The sequence below is a fragment of the Homarus americanus genome, unplaced genomic scaffold (assembly GCF_018991925.1).
Source record: "Homarus americanus isolate GMGI-L3 unplaced genomic scaffold, GMGI_Hamer_2.0 scaffold40290, whole genome shotgun sequence".
Lineage (NCBI taxonomy): Eukaryota > Metazoa > Arthropoda > Malacostraca > Decapoda > Nephropidae > Homarus > Homarus americanus.
This window is the reverse complement of record NW_024715782.1, coordinates 4,718-26,404: the sequence shown is the minus strand read 5'-3', so window position 1 is coordinate 26,404 and position 21,687 is coordinate 4,718. Positions and strand designations below refer to the sequence as shown.

The 21,687-nt window shown below is 39.6% G+C and overlaps 2 protein-coding genes across 3 annotated transcripts; both read left to right on the top strand.

Moving 5' to 3' along the window:
- The first annotated feature begins 1,602 nt into the window (after window positions 1–1,602).
- Window positions 1,603–19,370, top strand: LOC121857952 (gastrula zinc finger protein XlCGF8.2DB-like). 2 transcript variants are annotated; one of them, XM_042354192.1, is made up of 3 exons: window positions 1,603–1,682; window positions 17,842–17,980; window positions 18,155–19,370. In XM_042354192.1, the coding sequence occupies exons 2-3, from the start codon at window positions 17,875–17,877 to the stop codon at window positions 18,940–18,942; spliced, it is 894 nt and encodes a 297-aa protein (XP_042210126.1). In that variant the 5' UTR covers window positions 1,603–1,682; window positions 17,842–17,874; the 3' UTR covers window positions 18,943–19,370. The 2 variants fall into 2 exon arrangements, with proteins under 2 accessions (XP_042210126.1, XP_042210125.1); XM_042354191.1 differs by having other exon boundaries at window positions 17,842–19,370.
- Window positions 7,943–11,021, top strand: LOC121857953. The gene is made up of 3 exons (XM_042354193.1): window positions 7,943–8,462; window positions 9,226–9,966; window positions 10,924–11,021. Exons 1-3 carry the CDS (start codon window positions 7,943–7,945, stop codon window positions 11,019–11,021), a joined length of 1,359 nt encoding a protein of 452 aa, XP_042210127.1.
- Window positions 19,371–21,687: the final 2,317 nt, after the last annotated feature.

Below are 21,687 nucleotides of genomic sequence, written 5' to 3'. Positions count from 1 at the left end.
ACAGGTGCAGCTGCAGGCTTAGAGGAGCAGAGCTGTTCTAGGGTGTCTAACCTGCTGTGCAGGGACAGTAGCAGGTCCCGCATGTCCTGTGAGGTGTTGGTCGTCTGGGGCGCGCTGATCTCGTTGACGAGACCGGGGGAAAGTGAAAGTGTAGCCGCGGAGTTGTGCGTGGATGCCTGGCGCACAGCAGTGTATTCGTGGAATACCCTGTCCGCTGTGGCTGCGTAGGTGGCAGAGGTAGTGGAATAGTCCAATACTGAGAGGACAAGACGAATTTCTGCAGGGAGCTTCTGAGTGTGAAGCTGGCGCAGGATAGTGTCAGGAAGCCTGTCTGTGTGGCGGGAGTTCCGTCTACGCATCTCGTCCCAGAGACATGCAGGCGTGTTGTTGCCGAGAGAGAGAGACAGGATAAGTCTTGTAGGAGAGTGGTGTGGGGCCGCTGGTATCGCGTCTTCAGAGCATCCCGTAGGGCAGCGAATTTGTTGTCAGCTGGAGGGTTGGTGATGATCTCTGATACTTGCGTGGCGACTTCTGTGGGCAGGGAACGGACCAGGGCGACATACTTTTGTTTGTCTGTAGCTGTAGAGCAGATGAGAGCTGCCTCCGTGTGGATAAGCCAGTCTTCAATGTTGTGATTGAAGACTGGGAGAATGATCCGTTCCTCCTCCACCCTGTGTGAGTGCGATTCTCCGGGGGTCACCATTTGTAGGGTACGAGATATTGGTTTACACTCAGGATGGGTTGGAGAAAGGAAACTCACAATGTGCTCTCTGTATACATATTATATTGAATGTACAATGCAGCTTGGTGCTGGGAGGAGGCAGCGTGGTTACAGGCGTGGAGTAGAGAGAGCTGGTTGGTGAGGGTGCTCAGAGGAGGTGTTGCTTGCTGCGGCTGTAGCTAGAAGAAGAGGTAGGTCACCACGAGGTGAGGTCTTATATAGCGGAGGTAGGCGTGGCTTGATGGCTGACCTGCTTTGTCAGACCACGAGGCGTTGGCTGGGGAATTAGAAGAGGGGTCGGTCAGCGACACGCGGCGTTTGTAGGGGAGGAATCCACTACAGTACTACCGCCTAGGAAGATATTGGAAGCACAATGTGTTGTCTAATGGTAGACCCTGTTGCCAATGGCATCACAAAATTTTTAGCAAGTCCCAGGTGGCTAATCTGACTTTCTGCCTCATTTACACAATTGAAGGGTCTCAATTGTTTCTCTTGCTATTGACAACACAACAATTCATATTGTACATTGTTTCTCACTCTTGATTTATTTTTGTATTTATTATTATTATTATTATTATTATTATTTTTTATTAATTATATTTTCGCTCCCAGGCTTTGATGTGTCAGTGACCTGTCCCTGAGTGGGCTAGTCCTCCCCCCCCCCTGTTTAAACTACTTGTTCCCCGCTGAAAGTGTTCGAACATTTGTTACTTCGTTGTCAAATAATATAATTATTCTTTCGAGTATAAAACTGTTATTAATTACTCTGCATTATATATTGTTGTAAATACATATTTTATCTAATTAAAATTAAAATATATTACAAATAATGAAGTTTATCAATATAAAATGATGAATATTTATGATTTGTTGTAGTGATTGAAACAGTCAACAAAGATGGCGGAAGGGTAGTCGACTGGACGATCTGCTGTACAAGAGAAACGACCAGATATTATAGTCGGTAAGTCATTTATGAATAATTATACATCCGAAATATAGCAAGAATAATACAGAGTAGTTATTATAATGTAATTTTTCAAGAAATAGTGTTAGTGGTTAATTTAGTCCATTGTATTGTACTGTGTATGCTCTTCAGTCCGGGACCTTTAGGGCTCCTGTATGATAGACTCTTCGTTTCGACTTGTGGTTGTAATGCGGTGCAGTATATAGTCTCTCTGAATTCGTCATATATTATATCCAGTCCTCTCACGGATTATTTATTTTACGTGTATTTGGATGTGCCCATTTCGTCACCACATTTTTTACCTATTTCATCTCCGCTTTTTTTGGTGAATTTATAATTTTACACCGGTCTTTCTTTCGCCGATATTAATATGTATTTCGTAATATTTAGACGCTTCTAAGACATTTTTCTTCTATGATATTTCCACCTGAAATTATGGATAACCGAGGTATTAAATTTTAAAGATAATGGGTTTATAAAGGGAAAATCTTGTCTAACAAATCTGCTGATGTTTTTTAGGAAAGTCTTCGAGGTAGTAGATAATGACGAAAATTACGATGTTATTTACTTAGACTTTAGCAAAGCGTTTGACAGAGTACCGCATCAGAGGCTTCTGAGAAAAGTTAAGGCTCATGGTATCGAGGGGAAAGTTTTAAATTGGATTAAATCATGGCTCACCGATAGAACGCAGAGGGTCAGCGGAGATGGTGTTAAATCTGAGTTGGACTGTGTAACCAGTGGGGTTTCCCAGGGGTCAGTACTGGGCGGCAGATCAACTCAGGGTAGGATGCAAATGGAGGATTTAAATAAGAACATAAGAAAATAAGGAGTCTGCAATAGGCCGGTTGGCCTGTGCATGGCAGCTCCTGTCGAGAGTTACTACCACACTCTATCATCCATGAATCTATCTAGCCTCCTTTTGAAACTTTCCAGAGTTCCCGCACTTACTACAAAGTTGCTAAGCTTGTTCCACTCGTCCACCACCCTATTTGTGAACCAGTTTCTTCCTATCTCCCTCCTAAACCTAAACTTATCCAACTTGAATCCGTTGCTCCGAGTCCTATCCTGCTCGGATATTATAAGAACTTTATCTATATCCCCTTTATTGATTCCTTTCACCCACTTAAATACTTCTATCATATCTCCCCGCACTCTTCGTCTTTCTAGGGAATGCAAGTTAAGTTTCTTTAACCTATCCTGATATGGAAGGTTTCTAAGTCCCGGAATCATTTTTGTCATTCTTCGCTGCACCGACTCTAGTGAATTTATATCCATTCTATAATAGGGGCACCAGAACTGAACCGCATATAATCGAGGTGCCTAACTAGCGCAAGATATAGTTGCAATAAGACCTCTGCACTCTTGTTACTTACACTTCTAGATATAAAACCCAATACTCTGTTTGCCTTATTTCGAACATTAACGCACTGTTTTCTAGGCCGTAGGTCCGGGCTTACAAGTACCCCTAGGTCTCTTTCACAAGTCGACTTCTCTAGGTTGATGTTGTTCAGGCTGTATACATTATAAGTATTTGTTCTTCCAATATTAAGTACGCTGCACTTGCTGGTGTTGAATTTCATTTGCCATTTTTCAGACCACCCCTGCAGTTTATTTAGATCCTCCTGTAATGCATTTGCATCCTGCCCTGAATTAATCTGCCGCCCTATTTTGGTGTCATCTGCAAACTTGCTTATGTCACTGCTGATCCCAGTATCTAAATCGTTTATGTAGATTATGAACAAGAGTGGGCCTAGTACTGACCCCTGGGGAACCCCACTGGTTACACGGCCCCACTCAGATTTAACACCAGCAAGTGCAGCGTACTTAATATTGGAAGAACTAATACTGTCAACCTATACAGCCTTAACAACATCAACCTAGAGAAGTCGACTTGTGAAAGAGACTTACGGGTACTTGTAAGCCCGGACATACGGCCTAGAAAACAGTGCGTTAATGTTCGAAATAAGGCAAACAGAGTACAGTCATTTCTGCTACAATGCGTGTTTTGTCAATGCGAATTGGCTGTAACACGATTGATGAATAGAAGGACGATATTTGTAAAACGCGAATGCGTGTTGGCTGTAATGATATTCCACTCAAACGTTTTAAGTGTACTGTCGCTTGGCGCGGGGTTATGTAGTGTTTACAGTTCACGTTCGACATCACATGTTCAATTGATTCATGTGTTTTGTTTGTGAAGTGTAATTTGATAGGGACTATAAATTTCATCCTTTTTTTGCAAATTTAGCTGTTCCCATAAATACGCGCTCTCTGCTTCCATCACACGATCAGTTGAAACACATGGGTTGTTTTGAAGCGTCCTCAGTGATTTATGCTTACTGTTTCTCCAATTTTGTGGTATTAACTGTGAATATGGAAAAGAAGAATATCTCCAAGAAGCGTTCTGGTGATCGCATTCCCGGTGGTGATCGTAAAAGAAAGGATATAATACTTGAAGAGAAGCTTGATGTTATCAACCTCAAAATCACCCTTCTCCCCCATCAGGTTATATTCATATTTTTTTCAAAGTAAAGTGTTACATTTACTGTATGATTTCATTATTAGATATGAATGTAACATTTATTTAGACTGTGCTATCCTTTGTGTTAGGCTAACTACTAAATTTTTTTCGATTTCGAGTAATCTGCACCTAACCCTATTTTCTCCTTAAGCCCTGTTATTTCTATTGCGCGAATTTCTACAACGCAAGGTTTTACAAGAACACAACTATCGCGTTGTAGCAGAATTGACTGTATTAGGTTTTATATCTAGAAGTGTAAGTAATAAGAGTGCAGAGGTCTTATTGCAACTATATCTTGCACTAGTCAGGCCACACCTCGATTATGCTGTTCAGTTCTGGTGCCCTTATTTTAGAATGGATGTCAATTCACTGGAGTCGGTGCAGCGAAGAATGACGAAAATGATTCCGGGACTTAGAAACCTTCCATATCAAGATAGGTTAAAGAAACTAAACTTGCATTCCCTAGAAAGACGAGGAGTGCGTGGAGATAAGATAGAAGTATTAAAGTGGGTGAAAGGAATCATTAAAGGCGATATACTGTAGATAAAGTTCTTATAATATCCGAGCAGGATAGGACTCGTAGCAACGGATTTAAGTTGGATAAGTTTAGGTTTAGGAGGGAGATAGGAAGGAACTGGTTCACAAATAGGGTGGTGGACGAGTGGAACAAGCTTAGCAACTTTGTAGTAAGTGCTGGAATGCCGGTTTCGGTTAACGAGCAACCTGCTGGAACGGATTGTGCTCCCTAACGGAGGGACCACTGTACGTATATACCGGTTTACTCTTTAGGAATAATTTCGTTGGTGACAATCGTTAGGTCGGGTTTCCTGGGTGGTTCTTTTGGTGGGTAAGGAGGGTTTGTTTGGTTGGGTTTACATCTAACGTAAAAAATATATGCGATCTGGTTACAAAATTTTGTACACACAATTAGCATAATATTAAACACATAAATGAACACGATAATGCATGGAACCTAATAGAACCTGATCTAATAAGTTGGGTGTGTTAGGTCAGGTTCTAGTTGGTTCTATGTATTGACGTTTCCATTTCTGTATTTAATATGCTAATAGTGTGTACAAAATTTTTTAACCAAATTGCACATTTACTTCTGGTGATAGCTGTTTTGTAAACCTTTACCAAACAATTTATTAAAGACTAAATTAAAACAAAAATAAAAACATTGTTAATACATCTGCATTTGTTCTGCATTTTGTTTATTTACCAATGTTTTAATCGTTTTCTTTATTAAATAATTAATATTTATGTATAATAATAATTCTCAAGTCATCAGTATACATGTGTAATTTCTATTCGTGTAAAATAATAACTTAACAATTTGTCACTCTTATACCAGCGACTGACGGTCTGTTAGTGGTGATGAAACGGATTTGATATTGGTGATCAAACTTTATTTACTTAAATTTTTTTTGACGAAATGGGCATTTGTTAACTTTAGTTCTATAATTCTTTAATATACATCTGGCAACATATGTGAAGTTTACAGAAAATTCTAAGACAATTTTCTTCTATGATATTTCCATCGCAAATGCATAGGTTTGATTAGGTTAGGATGCATATTTTAGTGATGAAAAATATGTTTTTCTGGTATCTGGTGAGTTCAGACCAGTGAATTCGGCCCATGATAGTCTGGGCCGAATTAACTAAAGACTTTTTTGGGGGGGGGTTACTCATGGTTGAGAACAAAACCTGACGCCTTGAAACATCGGAACTCTTATCAGGAAAGCTGTCACGTGCATGAGCAGTTGACAGGGAGACACTGACAGGAAGACTAACTTAGAGTGACTCCAACAATATGGAGTACAAGGATCAGTGCTAAAACTGTGGCCTAATTGTCCATCCAAGACAGCATGCCCTGTTCTGTGATGGGTGTTTACCATGGCAACACCAAATATGTAACACCGGAAAGTCACAAAAAACTTACAGGGAGCTGTGCTAGCTGGAGACCTTTTCCTTGCACTGCAGTGAATGCTGGCAGGATAAACAATGAAGAACAAGTTACAGTAGAGGACAAGAAGGTAGGTTAGAGAACAGTGGAGAACAAGATGCAGCAGAGGAAAGTAAAGAACACGAAGTTACAGCAGAGAACAGTGAGGGGAAGTTCGACGAGTCTTCTATAATGGACACAGCGACAGAAGGGAGCAAAATCAACTTGGCGCTGCAGCATACGAAATAAGACTATTTCATGCCCTGCAACTGTGCAACAATATGAAAAAACTTCACCAGAAGTAACCACGACCACATCCAGCTCCCCAGCTGGGCAGTTGTATTGCTGCCAAAGTAATAATAAAAACATCAAGGTAACAGCAAAAATTGAACCCCTTCAGTCAGCTGCATCTATAACTGAAAAAGTTCTTAAGGAATATGAAATCCATACCCCATGTCCAGCCCTACCTGGGAATGCAAATGGGTATATGCACCAGAAAGATCGCCCCCGTAATCCAGAAGATGTTAATTTTGACTTGCGCTGTGATCATGTTCCTGAGGGGTTCCTTCAGTGCGACCTCCGACATCCAACGAACAAAACTCAAGCTTCTAACTAGGAAGAAAATATGGTATATGGGTGGAACCTTTAAACTGGTAAGAAAACCCTTCATCCAACTCTTTACCATCCATGGATTTGTTTGGCAAGAACAACTGCCATTAATTTTGTGTCTAATGTCTGGAAACAGCAAGTGCGACTACAAGAAAGTTTTAAAAGCCATTAAGGAACTTCTTCCACCTAATCTCAGGGTTAGGTAAGCTGTTATGAACTATGAGTCTGCAGTGTGCCATGTCTTCCCTGATATTTCCATTAAGGGATGTGCTATGTCTGGATGCGCTGCACATTTCATCTCAAATGAGTCGCTGATTTGGGAAATGTAATTCTAGGAAAAAACTTTTTATACTTACTAACCGACACCAGAGAAACCGTTGCTTGATATACAGCCCTTTTGGCACAGGTACACACACCTCTGAATATCACCACTGAGAACTGCTTATAAGTTGTCATTTTCATTAAATTTTAATAAAAAATCTGTATAAGAAGTGGAAATCTTATACAGCACTCATTTTATACACCTGGCATATCTCACTACTTCAAGTTTAAATACGATATTATATTTATGTCTCCTTGATACACCTGCCATAGATGAGGGAGATAATTTGCAGGAATGAAAATGGCTTGTGACACCAGTGAAGGCCTGGTAGTGAATGAACAAAGTTCTAGACACTCAAGTGTGAAGAAACAAAAATTCCTGCGCTTTGAAACCAGCAGACAACCTTTCGCAATTCCTCAATAGATGGCATTGCTGCACCACTGCCATTAGTAAACAAACCGCACAGCAGCAAGGGTTGTGTAGCTGCAGCCGTTTATTTTTAATTTTTTACCTACTGAGTAAGTAAATAATCGTATTTTTTGCAGTAATGTACTGTATATCAACGATATTAGTAAAATACATTGTTTTACAGTATAGAGAATACTTGTAATTGCTAAGTAATGAGGTAACAGTCTTTGTAAGGGGCTGATTTCAGTTGACCCTTAGAAAACCTCCGCTACAACCCATCAACTAGCGTCGTGGTATTCAGTGGCGTACTAAGGGGGGGGGGCGCTCCGCCCCGGGTGACAGCCATGACGCAGGACTAAAGCTCAAAAGAACTGTTGATCATGGTGATCAAGCTGCAATGGACAGAGAGAGGAAGAAATGGAGGGACATTTCATCGTCTTTTGGATGTGACTATGTTTCTAGCTCGACAGAACCTTCCTGTCCGTGGTCATTGGGAGGATATGTTAACAATAAACAAAGGCAATTTCCTGGAACTGGTGGAGTTACTATCAAACTATGATCCTGTTTTGAAAGAACATCTTTTGGAGGTTAAGCATGCTATTCCATCTCAGACATCTGGAAGGAGAGTGAGCTCTTATTTGTCACCAAATATTCAGAATGAATTCATCTGTCTTCTAGGAAATAATGTTAAGGAAAAAATTTTGGCTGACATCAAGAAGGCCAAGTATTTTGGAATTCTTTTTGACAGTACACCTGATATGTCTCATACAGATCAGATGTCCGAAGTGATTAGATATGTTCATATTGAAGGTGATTCTGTTGAAGTAAGGGAATCTTTCTTGGGTTTCTTTCCTATTGCTGGAAAAACTGCAAATGAGCTCACAAAGGATATCCTGAGTAATTTGGAGAGTGATGGACTGGACATTAACTTTTGCTGCAGTCAAGGATATGATAATGCTGCAACTATGGCTGGTATTCATGGAGGTGTTCAGAAAAAAATCAAAGAAATAAATCCAAAGGTTTTGTTTGTCCCTTGTGCCAATCATTCCTTGAACCTTTGTGGGGTACACTCTTTTGGAACCAATCCTTTATGTGTAACATTCTTTGGAACTGTAGAGAAACTTTATTGCTTTTTTCACTTTCAACTCACCGATGGGAAGTACTGAAAGAAAATATGAACCTGACAGTCAAAATACTTTCTCAGATTAGATGGAGTGCACATCATGATGCCGTAAAGCCTCTCAAGAAACAATTTGAGAAGCTGATCATAGCCCTGGAAACATTGACGGATCAAAGAGAAAATGTTGACACAAGTGTAGATATATGAGACGAATATGCTGTAATATGTAACTGTACTATTTACCATTATTGATTCAGGTCTCTGTATTATATGTTATAATCATACTCCCTTTTGTCACTTGAATGTTAGTTCATGTTTTAGGCACATGCGCGCTGTACGCGCATGCGCAGAGAGAGATACCCGGAGAGATTCCAAGACAGGACGCTGTTTCCCCTGTCTTAACTCCTTTTGTGTGTTTGTCCCAGAAATAGAACTTACGAACTTGACATCAGTGTGTTTCCTTTACCCCTGATATAAGGATCACCTGAGTCTCTCCCACAACAAGGATCAGCTGAAGTGTTGCATAAAGCTGTGTGATTTTTATTTTTTGGGTTATCTTTCTTGTTGGTGTGATGTACTGGAAGGAGTGAATCTCACACAAGTATTTGCAAACAGAAGGAATTAGTCTTGAAAATTGCACTGTAAAGCTCAATGGTTTGAAATTGTTTCTTCGAAGTCAGCGAAATGAAATTGTGGAGAGAGCGATTCAATATGCAACTACACAATGTGAAGAAATGGGCATCTCCATGGAAACAAGAGGGAGAATAAGACGTAAGAAAATGATGCCAGGAGAGATGGCTAGGGATGCTGGACTGACAATGCAAGAGGAAATTAGGAGATCAATGTTTGAATGCTTAGATCGATTCAGTCTAGAATTGGATGCTCGTTCAGAGGCCATGCATAACATCTTGTCAATATTTGAAGCTATTCAGCCAAGCTACATGCTTTCTGCAAAAGAAGAACAACAACTTCAGGGGAATATTTCAAATTCAAGCATGACCAAGATTTTTAATGAAATTTCTGATGAGGATGTCATGGTAGAAATTATGCAACTTTGCAGACACATGGAGGCTGCCAAAATCACACCTGAAGAAGCAAATAAATGGATAGTCTTGCAGTTCCTGAAGTTTATTGTCAAATGGGACTTTTGTGAAACCTTGCCAAACTTGTCATTGTGCCTGAGATTCTTTTTAACAATATGTGTGTCTGTTGCATCATGTGAAAGAAGTTTCTCTATACTGAAACTCATCAAGAATTATCTTCGTTCTAGCATGACTCGGGCAAGATTGAACAGCCTAGCTATGATTTCTATCGAAAATGAATGTGCCAAGACAGTTAATTTTGATGAAATAATTGGTAAGTTTGCTGAAGCTAAATCACGAACGATGAGGCTGTAAAACTAATACGGTGGTCCCTCGGTTAACGAACGCCTCGGTTAACGAAATTTCGGTTAACGAACTGCCTCCCATAAGATTCTTAAATTCGGTTAACGAACAAAAATTCGGTTAACGAATTTCTTACGAACCGACCTCAACATGTTTTCGCTTGCACTGGCCGGTCAACCAGCTTTAGTATAAGTCCGCCAATACATTAATCGGTTCTAGGGCTTAAATTCCTTACTATTTTAGTATATATCAAGAAGTTTATACTATTCAATAATTTTAAAAGTTTAATGTTCAATTTTTTAGTCATTTTAACAATTATTGAACATAATTGAAGGTAAAGTGACTGGTTTAATGCGCGTCATCCAGCCTCTTAACACAGCAAACAGGCGTTAGTCTCTCTCTGTTTTCACTGGAGGTAACATCTTGCTTGAGACTCTCTTCAACTAAACGCTTTTTTTCTGTGTTTCCAAGCAAATTATTGGTCATTTTGAAATATATTTTACATATTGACAATATATAATGCAGTGCAGTGTTGATTTAAAGAAAATAATCTTGAAATACACCAAGAGAACTAAAATTTTATGGGTGAAATGGTGCCATGGGGTGACGTCTCTTCCACCCCAATGCCTTCTCTTCTTCCTTCTCCTTCACCCCCATTCTAATTCCCATCATCATCATCATCATCCAGGAGCCTTCTACATACACACCTCATAGTAAGTGAACTTTTCTACCATTTTTGTTGAATTTAGGCAATTTTCGGTGAGCTGGAACCAATTACCCAAAAACCCATTGAAACAATGGTTTCGGTTAACGAACAACCTGCTGGAACGGATTGTGTTCGTTAACCGAGGGACCACTGTATATATATTTTTTTATTGCGTTAGATGAAAGTATACCGCTTGTATCTCGTGGTTTCCTATGTTTTTAGGACAATCTAGTGCTATTGGTCAGGTTTCTGATAAAAGTGAGTTGAAGAAGGCTGTGCCCTTCTCATTGTGTAATACTTTACAGTCATGCGCCGGTTAACGTCCTAGATACGTTCTTGGAAATGTGACGTTAACCGAAATGGACGTTGTCCGATCATCACATACACTTTTTATTTATACTTTTGTGTATGTGGAATACTATATACATACATATACACTTTTACTCTTAAATCACTATTGTAATGTGATACAGGTGATTATTTTTTATCTCTTGTGCAAAATACATGACGTTTATATTAAAATTATTCACTGTTTTACAAGGATTCCAGCAACGCCAGCAGATGGGGGAGAGAGAGGGTGCGAGGGGGCGTGGGGGGAGGGGAGGTACTACGTTTGACAGCTGGGACTCTTGTAACATACTGATTAATTTGAATATAAACATGCTATAATTTGCACTAGACAAAACAATTTTAGTACCGTAATCAAATTAGTACATGTGCACTCCAGCTTTGCACTAAGAAATCTATGTAAATCTACCCAAAAATACAGTTGAAAAACTTTTTTATAAAATGTACTACAGTACTGTACACTAATGTACAACAATTTTTATCTCTTGAGCAAAATATATGACGTTTATATTCAAATTATTGGCTGTCTTGCAAGGATTCCAGCAATGCAAATTATAATCTCCTAACTTTAGTCTGAGATATTATATAAGATAAAAACTGTAAGCCTAAAAGCCTGGCTGGGGGGAGGGACTGATGGCTCCGCCACCCAGCGAGGGGTTGGGGGGGTTGAGGTGATAAGTTTGAGGTGAAGGTCTCTGTGTGTTTATTTAACAGTCCTACTAAGCTTCTTTCCTTTTAAAATGCCAGTGATATGACCTAGGAAAATATAATTAACATAGCTGGGATTCTTGTAAGATACTGATTTATTTGAATATAAACATGTTGTAATTCGCACTAGACATAACAATTTTAGTACCGTAATCAAATTAGTACATGTGCACTCCAGCTTTGCACTAATTTATTTTACGTTTCTTTTAGTATGGTGTGTGCATGTAAATGGATGAAAATAAATGAAGAAATTTATGTAAATCTACCCAAAAATACAGTTGAAAAACTTTTTATAAAATGTACTACAGTATTGTACACTAATGTACAGGTTGTACCTCTCTAGTCCGGCATTCTGTGGTCCGGAAACTCCCGTGGTCCGGAACGATTTATTATTAAATTTTTACCCCTCAGGCCCCAATGTGGGTCAGTGACCTATGCCCGGGTGGGCTAATCCCCATAAAAAAACCAAAACAATAAAGCCCCGGGAAATTATGGTTTGTTTACATCCGGCTGCTCTCTCTCTCTCTCTCTCTCTCTCTCTCTCTCTCTCTCCGCTTGTCTATACAGATTACAACATTTAACCCTTCAGTAAATAAGTGTTGCTTTCATATTCTTATGTAGAGTAATGACGATATGTTTGCGCATGTGCGCACTTACATACGCGCAGTCTCACTTTTTTTTTTACCATTAATGGTTAGCTACTTATATTGTTACATTAAATAACATTACAGGTACTTCACACAACTATATTAATTGTTTTACATTAATTTTACTACAGCTACAATCAGGGTCTTATTTTCTTCAGTTTTATATGTAGAACCAATCAGTCACTGGCTTTGTAAGCTTTAACATAAACAATGCCGGCTGCCGTCTCGTCTCATCGTGTGTTTTCATATTCCACGTATTATTAATAGATTGTATTGTTAATTTTGCACACACAAATATTAATTCAATAAAAACAAATTCAGAAACATTAATTAAAATATATATGAACAGTAAATAAGTGTTGCTTTCATATTCTTATGTAAAGTAATGACGATATGTTTTCACGTGTGCGCATGCGCACTTACATACGCGATCTCTTTTTTCTTTACCATTATCGTTAGCTACTTCTATTGTTCCATTTATTTCCATTTATTAACATTAAATAACATTACTTAAAACAACCATATTAATTTTACTACAGCTACAGCCAAGGTCTTATTTTCTTCAGTTTTATATGTAGAACCAGTCAGTCACTGGTTTTGTAATCAACGAAAACAATGCTGTGTCATTTCCTCATGTGTTTTAATGTTCTACGTATAATTAATGAATTGTATTGCTCATTTTGCACATATAAACATTAATTCAATAAAAAAGACATTCAGTAATAAACAATAATGAATCTTTTGTACATACGAGAAATGACCCTGTTTACACGATTATGCACGTCGTCTGTACGTTGGCGGGCTGTTCAAACCCGTCGAAATTCAAGTTTCCGCCGTCAAAATTTTTATTTATTTATTTTCTTGTGTGTTCCAATAAAATACGTTAAGAATTAAAAACTCGCGAAATTTGAGAATCTACTATACGACATTTAACCCTTCAATATATCTTCAAAGAGACCATGACGCAGAGAAAGTGGTGCTAGTGCTTCCAGTCATAAGCACAAGTCACTATCTAACCAGGAAAAGGGTGAATTTCCATGGTCCGGCAACGGTCAGGTCCCGAGGTTGCCGGACTAGAGGTACAACCTGTATTGTACACTAATGTACTACTTTTTTTATATCTCGAGCAAAATATATGACGTTTATATTCAAATTAATCTCTGTCTTGCAAGGATTTCAGCAATGCAAATTATATTATCCTAACTTTAGTCTGAGATATTATATAAAATAAACATAAAGAAATCACCAATCTTTTATCTTGGAACACAAGGGGTAGGGGGGGGCATGAGGTGACAGAATGTCTGGCGTTTGTTTGTTTGTTTATTTGAGATAAGATTTGACAGTAGGCCTGAAGGCCTGCCTGCATGTTTATTTATCATTACTTAAGAGTGACTAAGCTCTTCTCATAATTTTCCACCCAAACGACCTGGGTGAATATAACCTACATTGGAGGGATTCTTGTAAGATAGTATTTATTTGAATTTTTTTTTTTCAATTTAAATTTTAATTGTTTATTCCTTGATAGAGGAAGCGGGATCCTAGTGCTGTCACTTGGTACCCCTGTACCATAACACCAGAAGCAACTGGCCAGTGTCACAAGTATATACAGTAACAGTCATCCCTTGGTTATCACGCCTAATTGGGACCCCGCCGATAACGAAAGTACAGAACCTATGGGATTTATTCTAATTGGTTGATTTACCCAAGACCCAACCCCAAGTTTCCCATTTTACGACCATTTGGACCCACTAAATATATATACAGTTGTACCCCGCTTAACGCGGTTTCACCTAACGCGATTTTTCTTATACGCGGTGCCTCGCCAGAACCGAACTTTCACTTAACGCGGTTCATCTACTCATATACGCGGAAAGTGGCGCGGGCACGATGCGCACAAGGTCGCCCAGTCATCAAAACATTACCGAGTTCTTCACCCACCACAACCGGCCCAAGTCAGTGATAGTGATAATTATAGTGAGGATATGGACTTATATGGACTTTGAGGGGTTTGACAAAGAGGCCCTGCAAGCCTTTGTGGTGGATAGTGATACAGGTGAGGGCCAATAATCTGCCCTCTGCCTCGGAACCAACCCCCCATCCCCGTGTGCCCAGCCATCTTTTCTACTAATGTAAGTGTTAAAAAACCTAATATTATGATATTTCTCTTAATTATTAATTGTGTGTGCATACCATCATAAAGTTAAGATAATATTTTTACTACAACATAGTTGTGTGTCGTCAAAAAGTGGACTTTGGGGGTCGGGCCAGTCTCTATTGGAATTAATCCCATCTGTTCTGTTGTTCACTTAACGCGGTTTTCACTTAACGCGGTTTTCACTTAACGCGGTACCCTGTGGGTTCAATTGACCGCGTTAAGCGGGGTTACAACTGTATATATATATATATAATATATAATTATCATAAACACACATAGGCATGGCTAGGTTTATTACAAAGTGATGAAAAGGGTACGCTTAATACTGTAGTCCACAAAACATGGAGCTATGCATTTTTTTTATTTGGTCCCCCGTCATACGAGTCCGTTTCCTCTCACATCAGGATGCCTGAGTCCTCCGTTTTCTCTCTTAATCTTAGAGTGCATCAGAAACTTTACTATTTTTAGTAATGCCACAGAATTTGAAATTGCAACTGGGGTTGCAATTGTTGACGCAACTAGATATGTCTGATTACAGCAAATGTGTTATTGTCAATTTGTAGGTGAAAGATTTTATCCTCAATAGATGTAGGTTAACATTTCACCTGTAGGCAAATGCTTAGAAAAAGCCTAAGTAAGGAAGCATATTCCTTTAACACATAATATCTGACCAGTATGGGGAGGATCATCGTGTCTCCGTCAGGGGGTCGTGGAGTGGTGGTCCAGCAGGCGTCACATTTTTTTTTTGGGGGCACCGGCGTGATATGGTCGGACGTTAACCGGTGCATGACTGTATTTAATGTGTAACTTGTAGTTATATACAGTATGGTTTCTGTACTTTGTATATTTGAATTAGTTGCATGTGCTTTGTTATATCGTGTAAATTTTGTTGAAATTAGGAAATACATTTGTTTATATATACTGTAGATTTCCTAAATATCATCCACATTTACAAACCTGCTTTTAATTTACGAATATTACACTTGATGTAGGCTACATTATACTTGATGTAGGCTACATTATACTTTAGTAAAAAAAAAAAATAATTCCATATTAATAGAAGGAAACTAAAACTTTTATAATATTTACTATGTATAATCCAAAATTCCTTAAAAGTATTATTATCTTTTTTATCATTTGTCTCGGTAGAGGAAGAGTAAGGGGGGCAAAGGAATGCCCTGCCCTGGGTGCCCAGTACTCTAGGGACGATTGTATATTTTACTTTTACTGTATATTTATTCATCTGGAAGGAAGGGGGTGCCAGTGGATAGGTCCGCCCCGGGTGCCAAATACTCTAGGAACGCCCCTGGTGGTATTACTCCTGCGATTAATTTTTCCCTACCATGTATTAATTCTACCCAAATTGTTTCTGTAATCAGTTCAGTTTTTATTTCCTTATTTATTTCACACTTCAGATTATCCATGACATAGATTGCTACTCTGCCTCCTTTCCTAATCTGCCTATCGGTATGGAATAATTTATAACCTGCAATTTGGTATTCGGCAGGGAACTCAATTGATTCTAAGTTTATCCATGTTTTGGTGAATGCTATTATATCGATTTTTTCGGTACATACCAACTCCCTGATTTCACCCATTTTGTTTCTCATACTCCTACTGTTTGCGTAGTAGACATTTAAGTTAGTCATGATCCGAGTCCTCCCTTTGACACTTTTAGGTTTTAACTCCCTACCTAACTTAGTTTTGTCATCATTCCTGCACTATTTCTCTGTAACCTTTCACTTTGTTTACCCGCTCCCACTGCAGTCTCCTCCAACTCCTTGCCCATATGTTCCCCTAGCAGTTTAAAGATTTCGGCATATTTTGAACTGCCCTCTCGAGAGAGCCAGCCAGGGTTGCCACCCCATCCCTAGACAGATGTACCCCACCCCATGCATAAAGGTCCCTTCTGTCGTAAAAGCTGTTCCAGTTGTCAACGAATGGGACTCCTACACTGGCCAATATTGCCTCCTGCACTGAGGCAGATAATGTGTTTGTTCCCATTACCAGACAAGATATTGTCCATCCTGTCAACTATATCCCCCACCCCAGCTCCTGGCAAACAAACCCTCATCCTATTTTTATTTATACCACAAAAAGTTCTATCCAGGTACTGTACCTGGGAATTGCCAACAATTAAGTTTTTCGTACCTTCCCTCTCATCCCTGTCCCTGACCATGGTAATGTCCAATTCGTCTATCAAAGGATTGAAAGAGTTTTTCCACTTAGCTGCTGTTGTGTCCTTGGTTTCCTTTCTCACCATCAGTTTGGTCATTCCTCTCCTCACAACCTTCCATTCGCCTGTGTTTTCGTTAGACACGGGCTTTCCTTGTCTCGTGTCTTCTTCCTTCATTCTTGCTGTCACTTCCTTTAATTTCAAGTTTTCTTCCTTGACCTTCACTAACTCGGCCAGTAGTTGGCCCTCAGAAGGGCGCGGCCCTGCTCACAAGTAGCACAAGCCATTACAATTCTGACAATTAATCCCTGGGAGCTAAGACTGCTGTGACCTTTCCTCCAGCGAGGTCAGAACACAACAGCCAAGTCCATTGTTGTTGATTGTTATGATGATTTTTCTCTGTTAAATGACAGAAGTGAAGTGCCCCAGCCAGCCAGCCCTCAGTTGATGACAGTACTGTACAGTACACCATCTGGGAGCACACATAGCATACGTAAATGTTTGACAGCTGTTCAGTGGTAAAGGTTTAGCTAAATATATTAAGAAGTTTTTCTTGGTAAGACTTAAAGTTAGGGTGATGCCAAAATCTCAATGTTGTGTGATAATGGAATAATGGTGGTGTGAAGATTTATGTAGCATACCAGTTGTTAAACATTATGTATATTGTTTGTTTGACATGAAGGAAACCAGGTTGGGTCCACCCCAGTAAGTTAAGTCTTCCTGTAGAGTTGAAGAGGTCTGTTGTCTGCCATTAAAATGTGTGTCACGTGAGACTGGGGAAGTGAGAGTGAAGGGCCGAGTCATCTGTACAGAATTGTTTGTTCACAGTCATTGTGCTGACTCAATAGTGCCACCACCAAGCACCCTGTGAGGACCATGACGTACTGTATATTGTATTGTGTATTAGCACTCTGTGCAACTCCCTACCTCTGTTTTTCTTCTGTGGTATAACCTCAATCATTTCAGCCTTCAAGAAGAGGATGCCATGGTGAATAGATTTGACAGTGACACTTGTCTGATCTCTCTCTCTGTTTGTTAAAAATAAGAAATGTACAGTAGTGTACTTGTGGTGGGAATATTATCTAAGGTTAAACTTCATGTTTCAGACATTGTGACGCCACATCTCGGGATCAAATGTGATGCTGAGTACAATGTCCAGTGGGAAAACAACATACTCCTGTGAGGAATGTGGCAAGTCATTTGGCTGGAAGAGTTCTTTTGAGAAACACATAATTGCACATAATGGTGTTAAAAACTTTAAATGTGATGAATGTGGGAAACTTTTTTCAGAAAATGGTAATCTCAAGAGCCACATTCTTGCTGTTCACCGTGGTGTTAAAAACTTTAGATGTGATGAATGTGGGAAACATTTTTCACATAACAGTCATCTCAAGAAACATACTGAGTCTGTTCACTGTGGTGTTAAAAACTTTAAATGTGATGAATGTGGGAAACTTTTTTCAGAAAATGGTAATCTCAAGAGCCACATTCTTGCTGTTCACCATGGTGTTAAAAACTTTAGATGTGATGAATGTGGGAAACATTTTTCACAAAACAGTCATCTCAAGAAACATACTGAGTCTGTTCACTGTGGTGTTAAAAACTTTAAATGTGATGAATGTGGGAAACATTTTTCACATAATAGTTCTCTCAAGAACCACATTCTTGCTGTTCACTGTGGTGTTAAAAACTTTAAATGTGATGAATGTGGGAAACATTTTTCAAACAAGGGTAATCTCAAGAACCATATTCTTGCTGTTCACTGTGGTGTTAAAAACTTTAAATGTGATGAATGTGGGAAACATTTTTCCGTAAATTGTAAACTCAAGAACCATATTCTTGCTGTTCACTGTGGTGTTAAAAACTTTAAATGTGAAGAATGTGGGAAACATTTTTCAGAAAATGATGCTCTTGGGGAACATAGTTTTGCAGAGCACAGTGGTAGTAAGTTTGATAAATGTGAGAAACATTATTCTGAAAATGGTTGTCTGAGTAGGCATATTCTTACTGTTCACCGTGGTGTTAAAAAATTTAAATGTGATGAATGTGGGAAAAATTTTTCTCAAAAGTGTCATCTCAAGAACCATATTCTTGTTGTTCACTGTGGTGTTAAAAACTTTAAATGTGATGAATGTGGGAAACATTTTTCCAGGAAAAACAAACTCAGGCTTCATTTACTTGTGCACGAAAAAAAGAGAATTAAATAAATTTTTTAATCAGTTCAGCAGAAGAGTAATGTGAAACTTGAATACTTCAACTTAAAACCACTTGAGCAAACTTTATGAATGTAGCCCAAGTTGTTATTACCGTATTTACTCGTGCATAAACTGATCTTATATGTAGTTTGATCCCTGATTTTGTTGTTAAATAATTGTGAGCTTTTCATATAGCTCTTGTATAATATGACCCTAGCTTTTGAGAAATACTGAACAATACAAGGTACCGGTATAATCCCAGACATAATTAGTAGAAAGACGCCAGGAGCCTCGCGCTCTCCTGGTTAGTAATTGTACAGTTCAACTGCAACACATAAACTAGTACAGGTTGTACCTCTCTAGTCCGGCATTCTGTGGTCCAGAAACTCCCGTGGTCCGGAACGATTTTAGTTGTCCAATAAGTAGATAGGCAGCTTTTTTTTTTTTATAGAACTTATCTGAATTATTATTATTATTACAGGAGTATTAAATTTTCGCCCCTCAGGCCCCAATGTGGGTCAGTGACCTATGACCGGGTGGGCTAATCCCCGTAAAAGAAACAGCAAAGCCACAGAAAATTAAGGTTTGTTTACATCCGGCTGCTCTCTCTCTCTCTCTCTCTCTCTCTCTCTCTCTCTCTCTCTCTCTCTCTCTCTCTCTCTCTCTCTCTCTCTCTCTCTCTCTCTCTCTCTCTCTCTCTCTCTCTCTCTCTCTCTCTCTCTCTCTCTCTCTCTCTCTCTCTCTCTCTCTCTCTCTCTCTCTCTCTCTCTCTCTCTCTCTCTCTCTCTCTCTCTCTCTCTCTCTCTCTCTCTCTCTCTCTCTCTCTCTCTCTCTCTCTCTCTCTCTCTCTCTCTCTCTCTCTCTCTCTCTCTCTCTCTCTCTCTCTCTCTCTCTCTCTCTCTCTCTCTCTCTCTCTCTCTCTCTCTCTCTCTCTCTCTCTCTCTCTCTCTCTCTCTCTCTCTCTCTCTCTCTCTCTCTCTCTCTCTCTCTCTCTCTCTCTCTCTCTCTCTCTCTCTCTCTCTCTCTCTCTCTCTCTCTCTCTCTCTCTCTCTCTCTCTCTCTCTCTCTCTCTCTCTCTCTCTCTCTCTCTCTCTCTCTCTCTCTCTCTCTCTCTCTCTCTCTCTCTCTCTCTCTCTCTCTCTCTCTCTCTCTCTCTCTCTCTCTCTCTCTCTCTCTCTCTCTCTCTCTCTCTCTCTCTCTCTCTCTCTCTCTCTCTCTCTCTCTCTCTCTCTCTCTCTCTCTCTCTCTCTCTCTCTCTCTCTCTCTCTCTCTCTCTCTCTCTCTCTCTCTCTCTCTCTCTCTCTCTCTCTCTCTCTCTCTCTCTCTCTCTCTCTCTCTCTCTCTCTCTCTCTCTCTCTCTCTCTCTCTCTCTCTCTCTCTCTCTCTCTCTCTCTCTCTCTCTCTCTCTCTTTTTTTTTTGTTTTATGTAAGGTTTGTCTCTGTGTTTTAATATTCTCAGTATTATTAATGATTTCATTGCTCATTTTGCACACAAACATTAATTCAATCAAAAAGACATTCAGTAATAAGCAATAATGAATCCTTTATACAAAAGAAATGGCGCTGCTTACGCGATTGTGCGCGTCTGAGCGTTGGTGAGCCGTTCAAACCCGTCGAAATTCGAGTTTCAGCGTCAAAATTTTCAATTGTTTTTTGTGTTCAATAAAAACATTGAATTAAAACTTCGCGAAGTTTGAGAAGCTACTGTATGATATTTAATATGTCTTCAAAGAGACAATGAAGCAGAGAAGTGGTGCTAGTGCTTCCAGCGTAAGCACAGTCACTATCTATCCAGGAAAGGGTGAATTTCCATGGTCGGCACCGGTCAGGTCGAGGTTGCGGACTGAGAAATACAACCTGTATTTATTGTGGTAATATATATACTGTAGTAAACTTGTACCACTGTAGTAAGTCGTGTACAGTACTGTAGTAATGGTGCTCTAGAACATCAATTAAAGTGACAGAAGAAACAGATGCATAGAAGTATTTGTTCATCTGTAACATGAAAAAGTCAAACTGAAGTTACTTGTTGGTGAGGGCTGACAGCCTTAGAATTGCGAGGGCTGACAGCTGTAGAGACAGTGAGGCTGACCACTGTAGATACAGTGAGGGCTGACAGCTGTAGAGACAGTGAGGGCTGACAGCTGTAGAGACAGTGAGGGCTGACAGCTGTAGGAGATAGTGAGGCTGACAGCTGTAGAGATAGTGAGGCTGACAGCTAAAGAGATAGTGAGGCTGAGAAACTGTAGAGACAGTGAGGCTGAGAGCTGTAGAACAGTGAGGGCTGAGCTGTAGGGCAGTGAGGCTGACCACTGTAGAGATAGTGAGGGCTGACAGCTGTAGAGATAGTGAGGGCTGATAGCTGTAGGAGCAGTGAGGGCTGACAGCTGTAGAGACAGTGAGGGCTGACAGCTGTAGAGACAGTGAGGGCTGACAGCTGTAGAGACACTGCTGCTTCAAGGTTACGGCGCCAAAGTGTATGCGGGGGGAATATGTCTCCCGGAACGTCCTTATATATGACAACTCTACTTTAGCTTGTCTATTTGCTTACTAACATCGTTACAAGTCACTATTTTCTTCACTATCTCTGTATACTGTATAGTCGATGTCTCGGGTATCATGTTTAAATTTTCGGAGGTGAAAACTGTTGAAAAATATTTTTTCAGTTTATTGGTCATTTTTCGATCGTTATCAGTTAGCTTGCTGGTATCTGACTGTATTGGTCCAATCTTTTCTCGTGTTTTAGTTTGACATATT